Raw genomic sequence first — 14,677 nt, forward strand, 5'->3', positions numbered from 1 at the left:
GAGGCCCCCAACACACATACAGTAGAGGACTTCCAGCTCTGTGTTCATTCAGAGATGATGCACCTAACTCTCAAGATTCTGGAGGCCCCAGAGAGGTCAGGTGGGGTGGGGGTAGGGGGGTGGGGGCATCCACGTGGGGTGGGGTGGGGAGGAGGTGTGGGATGTGGAGCAGTTGGTGGGTGGATGGGGAGGGGCGAGGAATGGAATATGGAGTGTAAAAAATGAATTACAAATAAAATTAAGTTAAAAAATAAAATGTTCTCTGACAACATTTTGAATTTCTTTGGTGTTTGCTTAGTTTTGATTCTGTTAATGTGTGTTTTATCTCCTTCTTTTGATTAATTGGGCCAATTAATTTGACATATTCATTATTCAGTAAGGGGTAATCTAATCTTCAGATGCATATGTAACTATTAGAGATTTGTTTTCTACTGATGTTATATTGTAGTCAGAAAGGATGCACAGAATTATTTCAGTGTTTCTGAATTAGTCAAGATTTATCTTCTGTCCTAAAATGTTGTCTATTTTAGAAAGGCTTCCATGTATTGCTGAACAGAATGTATATATTCTTTGGTGTTTGTGTGGAATATTCCGTAGATACTGCTAGGTTTACTTGATGCATGATTTCATTCAACTCTAATGTTTATTGTTTTACTTTTCTGTTCATATGACCTATCTATTGGAGAAAGTAGGGGTGTTGAAATCACCTATTATTATAGAATTGATGTTAATCTGTGTCTTTAAATCCAATAGTATATTTTTTTTATAATTTGGGTGCCTCTGAGTTTAGAGCCTATATTTTTAGGATGCCATCCATGTCTTGGTTAATTGTTCCCTTCATTAAAACGAAGTATCCCTCATCTCTTCTGATTAATTTTATTTTAATGCCTATTTTGTGAAATATTAATATAGGATCACCTGCTTCTTTGTCCTGATGTTCATCTAGGTAATTCTTATTGGAGAACATTTCTATAGAACTGATGGGTTTTGTGGGAGAGGGGGTTGTCTTGATCTTTCATATTTGCTGTGGTTTGTGATATGATCTAGGTATGTCCGCTTCTTTCACTATGTCTGATTTTGTAGTCTGCATCTTTTGTAGAGAACTTTGTTCTGTTTTTTCTGTTTCTCAAGATTATTTGTTTGAAATCAGCTTTTAAGAGTTGGTAGGTCATTCCTTCTGATACAGATATTCCTTATTGATTGCAGGGATGAGAGTGATTCTAATTCAGTGATAATCAAGAACGTGTGTGAATACAACCCAGGTCTGGGTCTCTGTACTGTTGCAAAAGCTGTTCAAGCTTAGCTATGCATGGGAGTGTGGGGTTGGCACAGGAAGGTTCCAGGAAACTTACCTACCTGGATTGTTATGGAGGCTACAGAACTCAGGGCTTCAGGTTTTCTGGGAGTGTTGGGAAGAATATGAGTGGATTGAGATCTGTGTCTCTCAGCTGTGTGGGCTGGCTTACAGAGTAAGCATGGCTAGGCCTGGGAGTGTGAAGATGGAGTAAGCTAGTTGGGATCTGAAGCACTCACCTGCTTATACTGGTTCACAGGCTACCTCACACAGCTTGGTCTGAGAATGTAGTACTAACATGGGTGAATAGGACGGTAAGACACTCACCTCGTTAGGCTGGTGCACAGTCTATGTGAGCACAGTTTTTCTTTGAAGAGTAGGGATGGCACAGGTGGGCTGGATCTTCTTTTTTTTTCTGTTTAATTTGCATAAATTCATTTTCAAATAATTACAAAAGCAGGAGGCAGAAAAATTTAAGGATTTATCAACATAAAATTGGCTAAAAGAAGGAAAATATACTATGGCTAGACAATGAAATACTATACAGTAGATAAATATGCATATAAACTCATGCAAGCACACACATGCACATATAAATAGTAAATAAATAATTCTTTTCAAAAATCAAAGGGAGAAGTTGTAGGAAAAGTTTTATAGATGGTGGAGCCAAGTACTTCAAGTTGTCCTCTGTCACATGCTTGTAGGCATGTGACAGTATGTGCATGCAGGGGTCAGAGAACAATTTGCAGGGTCTGTCCTCTTCTACTTTGTGGGTCTTGGGGATAGAACAGTTATCAGGCTTAAAGGCAACTGTCTTTATTCCCTGACCTATCTTGCCAGCCTGTTTCCTATTTTTAACTTCTTTTTTTCAAAGTCTTATGTTTTTAAAACCTCTCTTATTAAATTTTATAATTTAGCAATTTTATTTTCTCCCTTGCATGCTTTTATTTTTTTATTAGATATTTTCTTTATTTACATTTCAAAAGCTATCCCAAAAGTCCCTATACCCTCCTCCCCCCCGCCCTGCTCCCTACCCACCCACTCCCACTTCTTGGTCCTGGTGTTCCCCTGTACTGGGGCATATAAAGTCTGCAAGACCAAGGGGCCTCTCTTCCCAATGATGGCCGAATAGGCCATCTTCTGCTACAGAGTTTTCTTTTTCTTTTTCTTTTTTAATTTATTTATTATTATTTTCTTTATTTACATTTCAAATGCTATCCTGAAAGTTCCCTATACCCCACCCCCGCCCCTGCTCCCCTACCCACCCACTCCCACTACTTGGCCCTGGCCTTCCCCTAGTTTTCTTTTTCTGTACCAGTCTTACCTAGAGTATCAGCCACCAAACCTAGATACTAATGCACATGCCAGCAAGATTCTGCTGAAGGGACCCTGATATAGCAGCCTCTTGTGAGGCTATACCAGTGCCTGGCAAACACCGAAGTGGATGCTCACAGTCAGCTATTGGATGGAACACAGGGTCCCCAATGGAGGAGCTAGAGAAAGTACCCAAGGAGCTGAAGGGGACTGCAACCCTGTAGGTGGAACAACAATATGAACTAACCAGTACCCCCTGAGCTTGTGTCTCTAGCTGCATATGTAGCAGAAGATGGCCTAATCGGCCATCACTGGGAAGAGAGGCCCCTTGGTCTTGCAGCACAAGACCCAACACAAGGGAAGGCCTGGGCCAAGTAGTGGGAGTGGGTGGGTAGGGGAGCAGGGGCGGGGGGGTGGGTATAGGGAACTTTCGGGATAGCATTTGAAATGTAAATAAAGAAAATTAAAAAAAAAAAAGATGAAAGCCAACTAGATTTCAGCAGTTAGACGTCTGACCACAAGGTGGCAGTGCACCTCAGCTGATGCACAGCCCACCATCTCTGTGAATTCTGAATGAGCAGGCTTTTTTCTTATTGGCTGAGCCAATAACTCAGCATGTATGATCCTTATAACAGCAGGGGCCAATCTGAACTTGCTAGTAGCTCAGCTGGCTACACACTGAGCATCTACAATTGATTTGAATAGGAAGCATAATGAAGACAGCTATTCATGTTTTATTTATTTTCTTCTGGCTACAGATGGACTGTGAGTTGAGGATGGGTGCTGGGTGATCAGGGTACGTGGGGATAGAGCGTTTTAGTGGATGGTCCTTAGATGTTCAGAAAAATGGCTTTATTCAGGTTTTAGCTCCTTACTAAAGGGAAAAAATTATGTAAGGTTAATGATTTGACCTCTCTTTCCATCTTTCTGCATAGGGGAGAGCCAAGGTGAGCAGGTGGAACAGCTCCCTTCTTCCCTGAGTGTCCAGGAGGGAGCCAGTGTTCTCATCAACTGCTCCTACACAGACAGTGCCTCTGTGTACTTCCCTTGGTATAAGCAAGAGCCTGGGAAGCGTCTTCAGTTCATCATAGACATCCGCTCAAATATGGAAAGAAAGCAGACCCAAAGACTCACCCTTTTATTTGATAAGAAAACCAAACACCTTTCCCTGCACATCACAGCTACTCAGCCTGGAGACTCAGCCGTCTACTTCTGCTCAACAAGTACACACTGCTCCCCAGGCACCTGCAGCCTGTCTTCAAACCTGCCTTCTAGACTGGAGTGGCGCCCTTTTGCTATGTCAGACACTCCATAGGAGCATTGTCACAGTGTTTGTGAATGAAAAAAAAAATAAAGACATTAAGGCATAGAAAATAAGACCCAAGAGGATTCAGGAAGTGTAAAACATATTGTTAATCACTGCTTAATAACTACTTAAAATTCATATTTATTGTATGTGGTAAACATGTGCTGTGCAGCACAGTATCTTGGTTTAGGTAAACATTAGAAAATGAATAGTTGGGTGAATAGGTGCACAGAGCAACATCTGAAGTAAAGAGTCAACCTTCATCTCCTTTCTGTGTGAGCTTATCCTGACTTACCCATGTGTTCAGCAATCCAAAAACTCTGTGTCAGAGATTCTTACAGGAATTGGTGATATTCTGCTTAGAAAACCACGCTCTACCAAATTAAATTTGGCATTCAGTCTCCTATCATGTGTGAAGCCCTTTAGTTTCAGCATCACAGTCTCTGGTACTCATGGACTTTTGACTCTTTAGATAATTGCTTTTGCTAGTTTTAATATATATATATATATATATATATATATATATATATATATATATCCTATTGATTCACTCCAAAGGGATCATTTGATTACCCACATGTATCATATACTAAACACACTCTTGTGAGCCTCAAATATGTGCAGCAAAATTTATTTTAAAGAAACACATTGCATCTTTCCATTTATGTCTCATTAAAGAACAAGCTCTTCAAGAAAATTAACTCTATTTCTATGCACTTGCTTTCTGTTGCTGCTTTGTCTCTCTGGTGTTTGTGAAAGCGTGTTTATCAATCACCTTACTCCACTCTTGTAGTGGACAGAGAAGGGGATGGACGGATGGTTAATGTACAAATAACTTCCTAAAGAATTCTCTGCTTGGTCCTGTGGAGGTTTGATGCTCCAGCATAGTGGGATGCTGGAGTGGTGGTGCAGAAGAAGGTGGGTGGGTGGGGTAGCACCCTCATAGTGGCAAAGGGGAGTGAAGAGAGGGCAGATGTGAGATGGGGGGGGTTTGTGGAAAGGTGACCAGGAAGTGGAATATCATTTGTAATCTAAATGAATGGAATGATTAGTAAAAAGAAATAGAAAAAGTATTCTCTTCTTGAGACTGAACCATCAACCAAAGAGTGAACATGAGCTGGATCTAGGCCCTTCTTCCCCACATATGTAGCAGATATGAAACTTGGTGTTCAAGCAGGTCCCCCAACAACTGGAGCGGGGGCTGTCTATGAATCTGTTGACTGCCTTTGGATCCCATTCTTCTAATTGGGGCACCTAGTCTGGTCTCAATGGGAGAGGATGCACCTAGTTTTGCAGCGATTTGATGTGCTAGCTTGGGGCGATACCCTGGGTGGGCCATCCCCTTTTCAGAGGAGGGGGGAGGTGGAGGTGGGGGGAGGAGCTGTGTGAGGGGGGAAATGGGAGGAGAGGGGATGCTGATATTAGGATAAAAAGTGAATAAATAAATAAATAAACGAAAGAAAGAGTTCTCTGCTTAAACATCCTGGTCTGAAGGAATAAAAAAATAGCATAATTCAAGGTGTACGTTTGAGTGGTTGATAAATCAGTGGCAATAAAGTTGTGTAAAAAACTAATTCCTTAATACTCCAACCTATGACAAGGGAGGTATAATTTCAAGAGCACACAAATTCTAAGAGTAGATATAATTAACTACTGTCGTGCTGAATTTGATTCACTCTTGTGATAGCTGAATATGCATCGACTTTTCTCATTTGTCCTTTTCTACTACCAGGTCTTTTAGGAGAGAAGCGAGTTTATTCTTGATATGTCCATTTTCCCCTGCAGATGATAATGCTGTGAAGGGCAAGGCAAGTGTGACTTACGATGAACTGCTCTAGAATCCTTTTGATTTCAGAGAAAGAATATAATTAAATGATGATGGGCTCTTATTGAAACTTTTTAGTAGTATTTAAAGGCATATCTAACAACGTCTAGGTTGGTAGAACCAGTGATGGTTTTACAGAGGTGAGTACTTCACTAGTACAGCTATTCCCCAAGTAAACACCTTCTGTTAGCAAATTAGCTAGTAAAAATAAGATAGCATACATTAGAGATACAACATTCTACCATTAAGTAAGAAAAATCACCTAAAGGAAGGAAAGCAAAGGACTCTAAAGGAGATTTTGATAAGCAGTGGCTACTGTCATTCTACTATGACAATCATGGATGGGTTGTCTGCATCATGGAAGTGCATGTATGTCTCAAGGGTTTGGAGTCAGCTTTCATCTTCTGTGGTGTATGTAGATTTGCTGGAGACTAGTTAAGATTAGTTAAGATCTTAAATATGACTAACTTACTAATTACTGTCATTTCTATATGAATGATGTCATACTAGTTAACAAAATGCAGTAAAGGAGGAACTTCTCATGCTTTGTTGGCTGACCTGGTTGAGAACAGTATCAATGTATTTTCCACAGGGTTCAGTGGTGTCTTTATCCTGAACTGATTTTACATCACCATCTCATCAGCATGCAGGTCACATAAAGAAGGAGCAGGAAGGACAAATCTTTGGCCTATTGTTGAAGGGACTGCCCTTCATTAGTTTCTCTAGCTAATTCTGTGGAAGGATTGCAGTATGTACTGTGACAACACGAATGTACTATCTATCTCTCCTTATGCTGACATTGATTCCTTTAGGAGTATACACAGGAGTGGTGTGGTGGAGCCACAAAGTAATTCTATACTTTGTTTTATACTTAGTTTTTGACAAATTTTGATACTGATCTTTACAATGGTTGTAAGTGCACATTCCAACTAGCAATGCACAAGGTTTATTTTTCTTATTAACATTTGTTGATTTTTATTTTTTGGAGATTATCATGTTAATTCAAATAAATCAGATACACTGAATATTTTCCCTCATATGAAGAATCTAGATTTGAAAACAAAAAGACACGAAGGTAGAGAAATACTATTTGGGAGGACTAAGGGTAATATAGTTTATGAGAGGGTAGGCAAGAGTCGGTTGGTTGTAGGGGATAGCTCTGATTAAAATTCATTGTACACATGCATTTTATTTGTGTAGTTAGCATACTCTAAAGAAGTGGAAATATGCATGATTTGAAGTTCCTGTTAGTGACTAGTCGTGGCAAGAGGATGTAACATTCTAAGGAAGAAGGATGCAATGGGAAGGAATGCTTTGCATGGTCCATGGGGTTCAAGAGCAAATACGGTGATTAGTCAAGGCCTTTGGTTGTGGTTCTGGGGATTGAATCTAGAGTTTCCAAACCACTCAGCCGGTCTTCTATCATTGAGCTATGTCCCAGCATAGCACAATAACCTCCAGCTTTAGCATATCATTTCTGGTTTCCGCCTTTCAGAGGATAACTGGTGATAAAAAAATGAAATTTCTGAGTGAGAATAAGGTAGAACATCACTGTTCCAGGAAACTTTTCTTCATAACTAGAAGGATTACAGGTAGAGAACACAAAGTGAAACTGAATTTTTGCCATTATGAATAGAGAGTGCCTCTACTCCAGTAGAAAGCAAAACTAAACAAGAACAAAAATAAGAACAAAAGCAACAACAGAAAAAGCAATCCGAATTCATAACTCAGACAGGGAATATAATTTTATAAAATTACTGTGGAGATGTTTTAAAAAATCCCTTGGGCTGAATTCTTGCTAAAATATCAGCCTTTCAGTTTTTATGTGATTTTTGTCATTTTAAAGAAGACAGAACTGCATTTTCCTGCTATTCTAGAAAACATTCCTATGATCAATTACCTTGCAGCCATTCTGTCCATGCCACGATGAGCTGCTTCTGTGGGATTTTATCAAATGCCCATTGGGCATCATCTCATCAGCAGACTACATGACAAGCATTGATCATAACTTTTCTTGACTCATGAAACAAATCAGAGCTTTCTCTTGTTTCTTTACAATATTGTGGACTACATGTTAGATGTTGATATTTCTGCAGCTGAGATGGACGAATGATCCTATCCCACACACTTTGTCATTGTTGTTTTAAATTGTACTTTCTTTCTTTTTATTTATTTCGTATTTACTTGCTTTTTCCTTTGATTTAAGTTTTATTGCATTATGATGAGAAAAGATACATAATTTCAATTTAATCTGAATTTGTTAACATTTAAACACATATTTTGAGTAAATAGACTTACATCACATCCTTCTTTCCCTTTTGTACCCAACTCCTCCCGGAGAGCCCCACCTTCAAAACCTGCAATATGTTTCATCTTTTTACCATATTCTTTAAAATTTATAAAATATTGTAACAATAAAAATGAGTATTATAAAAGTTGTTTGATATAAAACAACAATCAATTGAACAGTCTTATGTAGATGTTTGTCTACAGCAATACTGAAAATACATAAGTTTTTCTTAATATGAATTTCAAATAACTCCAAATATATTAACTGTATGATATTTTAAAATAATATATTACTATTAGCTTTTTTAATGAACATAAAGTCTTTTTGTTTGTTTGCTTGTTGTTTGTTTTGTTTTTAGTAGAGCTTAAAATCTTGGCTCTTACTGTCGTATAAACACAAAATAAAAGTTTTTGGATGTTGGGTTCGTTGTAATAAAGCTGTTAAATTGTACTTTCTTAAAGCTGTGAGTCAAAAGGACATGTTTAAATTACAGTGATAATCTAGTCAAGAACTGTCCTAATTTCAGTAACGTCTCTTGTGTTGCAGATGGGTTTTTTTTTTCATGACATTACTTTGTCTCTTCTGTGTGTTTTTGACACTACTTTTTTTTTCATAATACTACTTTGAGTAGTATTAAGATTTCAAACAATTCCTTCCTTCCTTCCTTCCTTCCTTCCTTCCTTCCTTCCTTCCTTCCTTCCTTCCAGCCTTCCTTCCTAGGGATATATGGGATACACATCTTCAAGAACTTAGGATATGTCACCATCACTATAATACATGAAAATTTTAGACATCAAAGTGTTTATCCTGTCATGCATATTTTTATAATTTGACATACCTACGAGGGAGTCATAAGTTTAGCAGCATGGATTAATTTTGCTTCTCTTCAGTGATGGATTCTATAGTGGAGCCAACAGTATTTGTTAGCATTATTCACATCAATGTCCAGCATGGCACAGTAACCCTCTGGGAATAGTGGTGGCCCACACATTTTGGTAGATATCATCTACTTTATAATTAGACTTGAGACCTTCTCAAAAAGAGGGATACCATGCTTGGTACTGGACACATAGTTAACCACTCAGGGCTTCTGAAGCTATGGGTATTTAAGGAGAATTTATAATCACTGATTCACTACTTCAGCACAATCACTAAAAACAATTTATAAACATTTGTACTTATGCACAAATAACTCTAGCTTTCACTGGTCACCAAGGAAACTTCTCTGTAAGAGTTTGGGTCCTTTACAGTAAAGCACAACCAATCAAAATGCAGAATTGTGGAACACAGTTCCAATGGACACATCCTCTTTCAATTTTTAACAAGGATTTAATAATTAGACACATTCCATGTGTGTGTGTCAAAACTCTGCTAAATAAGGTTGAAATCCACCATGACTAGATAGTCTCTAAATGAGAGACTTCCTTGTTAGCAGATTTTCTTCTTCTCTGACCTTGTCCAGGGGATTCTAAGCCCCCCCCTTCTGTACCTGAGGAATGTCACACAGCCATAATTAGTTTATAGGATCAATTTTCTTATAAACCTGTTCAGTCAGCACTTGAGATTCCTGAAATGGTTACCCATGCTAATGAGGTATGCCAGCCACCCCAAGCCCCCAGCCAATGACCTTTGTCCATCCTAGATGTCTATACCCTTAGTCCCCCAGAACTTTATATGACTTGAATCACCGTAGTAAAGTTGATCTGCCTACTGACAAGGAGTACAGGTGTGGTCATTCCCCACATGTACTTCCAGGGCTTCCAAACTACACCCCCATCATGCTAGTTGTCAATGCTCCCTTTGTCCTTGTGGACAGAATCATCTGACAATCCACAAGTGTGGGGAGACGTGTGTGTGTGTGTGTGTGTGTGTGTGTGTGTGTGTGTGTGTGTGTACCACATGCAGTGTGTGGTGCCCATGGAGTCCTGAAGAAGGCATCATATCCCCCGGATCTGGAGTTACACGTAGTTGTCAACTGCAATGTGGGTGCTTGGAATTTAATTTAAGTATCCTGCAAGAGCTCCAAATGCTCTTAATGCCAAGCCTTCTCCCTAACTTCACTGTTTTAATTTTTAAGATAAGGCTTATTAAAAAGGACTCTGGAGAGATCTCTTGGGAATTAAGTGATCTTGCAGAAGACTGGAGTTGAATACCAAGTACCCAAATTAGGAGGCTCATAACTTCATGTGGCTTCACCTCTAGGAAATCCTAAGCCCTTCTGCCTCCATGAGCACCTGTATCCCATGCACAGACCCACACACAGACGTACAAGCACACACCATACTAACACTAAGAGAATCCATTAAAAATCTTTTATTAGAGCTGGAGAGGAGGTGGTTCAGCAGTCAAGAGTACTGGCTTCTCTTCTAGAGGACCTGAGTTAAATTATCAGCACCAACATGATGGCAGCTTACAACTGTTTGTAACTCTAGTTCCAGAGGACCTGGCATTGGCACATAAATATTCATGCAGGCAAAACATTAATGCACAAAAAATGTTGAAAAATCTTTTATAAATCCCAAATTAAATTGAATTTGGCATGGCAATATCAAGACATTATATAACAGACATTGTTACTTCCAGATTGGCTGAAGTAGTTATGAGAGCCCCTTGCATGAGAACTGTAATGGACTTGTATTTGTAGCCATCCTCCCCTGTAGATAAGTGTAAATTCTTTTTCAGAGAGGATAAAGTTATACAGTCAGAGTGGCATCAGATGTAATGGAGCTGTCAGCACAATGTCTAGAAGTACTTCCAGTCAACATAGACAATTCTGAAATTGTTTGGAGACAAGGATAATAGGCTTTGACTATTATATCTGTCCTGGTTTGATTTCTGTTGGTGTGATAAATTATTCTGAGAAAACCAAGTTAGGGTAGTGCCCATACCCAGAAAGGATGCTGCCTTGTTGTTTCCCATATTTAGGTCATAGCTTTGAATATTTAGAAATTTCTGTTTAAAGTATATAAGGCACAAGATATCACTATAAGGATCACTATAAGAATGCATAGATTTTTATACAAAAATTTCAGAGCCAACTATGCAATATTTCCACATGAGTTATTGTTTAGGGAGGTCCCAGAGGTCTCCAAACAACATATAATGTTTTCATTGTTTTAGTTATGTAATTTAACTAATTAAGAAGATGCTATTGCTGAAGAGACCATATACTTTGATGTAACATACAAAGAAATCAGATTTGAGCAGAGATAGAATATTCTCTGTTAGGTAGAAAGCTGCTAAGAGAGGTGCATCATCATTGGAATTACTAGCTGTGGACCCTGTGTGCTAAATGACTAATCTGATAAGCAAGATGTGCTTGCTGGTACAATAGTAATATGATTGTGTTTAAGGGCAAACAACAACTTTATCATTGGATTTGAGGCCTCCTCTGTGAATGATGTACATACCCAATATGTCAACATGTACAAAAGCCTATGACAATGAAATTTCAAAAATAAATAGGGAAACAAGAAAGAAAATGTGTTTTCATAAGTAATTCCACATCTTATATAGGAAGACAGTGTGAAGAGCACATTCTGAAGGAACTAGAAGAGTTGCTGGTGAGAAAAAAAAAATCAGACAGGCTGGTTCATTACCTTGAACTTTAAGAGACAAAGGTTCTGAGCCAATGGCTAGTGTACTGGCTAGCTTTGTGTCAACTTGACACAGCTGGAGTTATCACAGAGAAAGGAGCTTTAGTTGGGGAAATGCCCCCATGAGATCCAGCTGTGGGGCATTTCCTCAATTAGTGAATAAGGGGGAGAGGCCCCTTGTGGGTGGGACCATCTCAGGGCTGGTAGTCTTGGATTCTATAAGAGAGCAGGCTGAGCAAGCTAGGGCAAGCAAGCCAGTAAAGAACATCCCTCCATGGCTTCTGCATCAGCTCCTGCTTTCTGACCTGCTTGAATCCCAGTCCCGACTTCCTTTGGTGATAACCAGCAATGTGGAAAATGTAAGCAGAATAAACCCTTTCCTCACCAACTTGCTTCTTGGTCATGATGTTTGTACAGGAATAGAAACCCTGACTAAGACAGCTAGCATTTAGAGATTACGTTTATAACCTTAAAAATAGTAGGAGTTAGGAAACAAATGTGCACGAAGATGAGACAGAATAGCTTTGCGAGAAGAAAAAATTCTTAAGACCAAACCCCCAAATTATTAAGACCAAATTAAAGATAGAAGAAGCTTTCACAGAAGCATGGCAGCCATGAAAGCCAGGCTTGTGAGCGGAAGCTTTGCCATTTGAAGGTAGCAGCCATGAAAGCCAGACTTGTGAGTGGAAGCTTTGCCATCTGAAGGTGGCAGCCTTTCTGAAGACACTTATGTGAGCTGGCTGCTGGGGATGCCCTCTGCAGGTCCTCAAGGAAGAGTCACAACTGTCTCACCAATCCTACCTAATAGTCATCTTTGTGTTTCCTAACAGATACCAGTGGTCAAAAAGACATTTACAGAAAAGAGCTAAGAAAAATTTCACATCCTACCTTTGATGGAAAATGTGACACAACATGTGAATCCTGCATGCCAGGCACAACTGTTTCCTTTGTTGTAGATGTTCTGTACAGTTAATCTTCAAACTGCTTCAACACATCAATGACCTACTAACTAAATGGGCATCATGAACCCGTTATTTGAAATTTCTAGACAGTAAAAAAGAGCTGATTGTAATAATTACACATTCATAGGGCTGATTTATAATTATTTAATTTTGCAGTATTTTTGAGAACAGTATAAAACCTTATTTGTTCTATTTTATGTGCATGAATGTTTTGTCTGCATTTGTGTTTATGTACTGTGTGAGCACCTGGTATCAATGTAGGTTAAGAGAGGGAGTCAGTTCACCTGATACTAGAGTTACAGATGGTTGTGAACAATTGTTTGAGTTCTGGGAATTAAACCTGGGCCCTCTGCAAAAGCATCAAGTGATCTTAAGTCTGAGTCAGACCCACATAGTATCTTACTATGCATTTAGATCAGAGAAAATAAATTGGTAAAAATCTGCTTTTTGTTATTCAGTTTGTCATATGGAAAAGACCAAAGCTTGACTACAACACTTTCATGCCAGGTATAATTCTAAGAATGATGGCAGTCAATATGTTAATGGCCACTGTTTATGCTCTTCAGATTGATAAGGGACCTTTGAGATCTGACGTGTGCCTTACAAATGGTTTTGAGGACTAGAGCACATTTCTGACTTCTGGGACCTGTGCAATAGACCATAGTTTAGTCTCTGTCCACTAGGGGGTGGAGTTTCCTAACACAAGATCATCATCTGTGTGAATTCTAAGCTTCATAATTCATTGTTTGATGTCATTTGTCATTTCTTTATGTGAATTGCTGAGAGCATCACTCAGGTGACCCTGAAGATGAACTCTTCTCCAGCTTTAGTGACTGTGATGCTGTTCATGTTTGGTAAGTGAAGTGACTTAAAATTTGCACTCATTCTTCCATGATGTTAGAATATATTTAACCATCTATGAAATTTGTCCTTAATGTGACAAAATTATTCTCTTCTTCTTCCAGGGAGGACCCATGGAGACTCAGTGACCCAGATGCAAGGTCAAGTGACCCTCTCAGAAGACGACTTCTTATTTATAAACTGTACTTATTCAGCCTCAGGGTACCCGACTCTTTTCTGGTATGTCCAATATCCCGGAGAAGGTCCACAGCTCCTTTTGAAAGTCACAACAGCCAACAACAAGGGAAGCAGCAGAGGTTTTGAAGCTACATATGATAAAAAATCCACGTCCTTCCACTTGCAGAAAGCCTCAGTGCAGGAGTCAGACTCGGCTGTGTACTACTGTGCTGTGAGTGACACAGTGACAGAAACCACAGGGGGACCTGAGCACAAACTCTGAGAAGCAAAAGGAAGTCTGACTTCTGATCATCTACTTTTGCATCACCCTGTTTTCCCCACAGTCTGTTCTGTGTGCCCCAGTAATTCTCTGATTGATGAAAATCATACAAATGGTCAGAGCAGAACAGAAAGTAGATGACAGTACTGCTGGATTTTTATACAGGAAACTAAAACCCGAGGACATCAATGTTTCTTCACTCAAGGTCACAGTGATTTCACAGTAAAGCTATGAGAACAATGACATGATCAGTTGTCTTCACCTCCATATGTAAGTCATTATCTTCAGATTGTTGCTTGTCACCTCCAGCCTGACACAGAGATACAAATGTGCCAGGAACAGTGGCATTTAAATACCGCCTAACTAACATTATGGAAGGACAGGCTATCAGAGGGCCACAGACTTTCATATTTCAAGATTTCTATTAAAGAAATATAGGGTTGTGGCATGATTCTCTCTGTATGTCTGTCCTGAGGAGCAGTACGCAATTTTTCCAGCCAGAGTCTCTCACACCAAACTGTGTGCCTCTACCTCATGGAACACTTGATGGACATGGACATGGACATGAGAGCTCTTAGGCCTCAGAACTACCTCTTTGGTTGTGAACTAAAGGATGACTAAGATTATTACTTTAAAGTGGATAGGGATGAAAATGAACACCAGTTATCATTAAGAATGGTCAGTTTAACAAAGACCACATCAAAAGACATGTTACATGAAAAAGGGAGAGATCCTGTGGCCCCAATCCTATAAAGAACTAGACAATGGGAAGAGTGGGAGAAATCNCTTTCCC

The 14,677-nt window shown here is 39.3% G+C and overlaps 2 gene segments (V, D, J or C); both read left to right on the forward strand.

The window, feature by feature from the left end:
• The first annotated feature begins 3,321 nt into the window (after nt 1-3,321).
• Nucleotides 3,322-5,752, forward strand: LOC110325068. The segment is given in 3 exon segments: nt 3,322-3,373; nt 3,544-3,831; nt 5,700-5,752. Coding segments are annotated over 3 exon segments (393 nt in total).
• Nucleotides 5,753-13,389: 7,637 nt separating this feature from the next.
• Nucleotides 13,390-13,887, forward strand: LOC110325069. The segment is given in 2 exon segments: nt 13,390-13,441; nt 13,553-13,887. Coding segments are annotated over 2 exon segments (381 nt in total).
• The last annotated feature ends 790 nt before the right edge of the window (nt 13,888-14,677 follow it).

Source organism: Mus pahari, chromosome 8, assembly GCF_900095145.1.
Source record: "Mus pahari chromosome 8, PAHARI_EIJ_v1.1, whole genome shotgun sequence".
In the NCBI taxonomy this organism is placed as follows: Eukaryota; Metazoa; Chordata; class Mammalia; order Rodentia; family Muridae; genus Mus; species Mus pahari.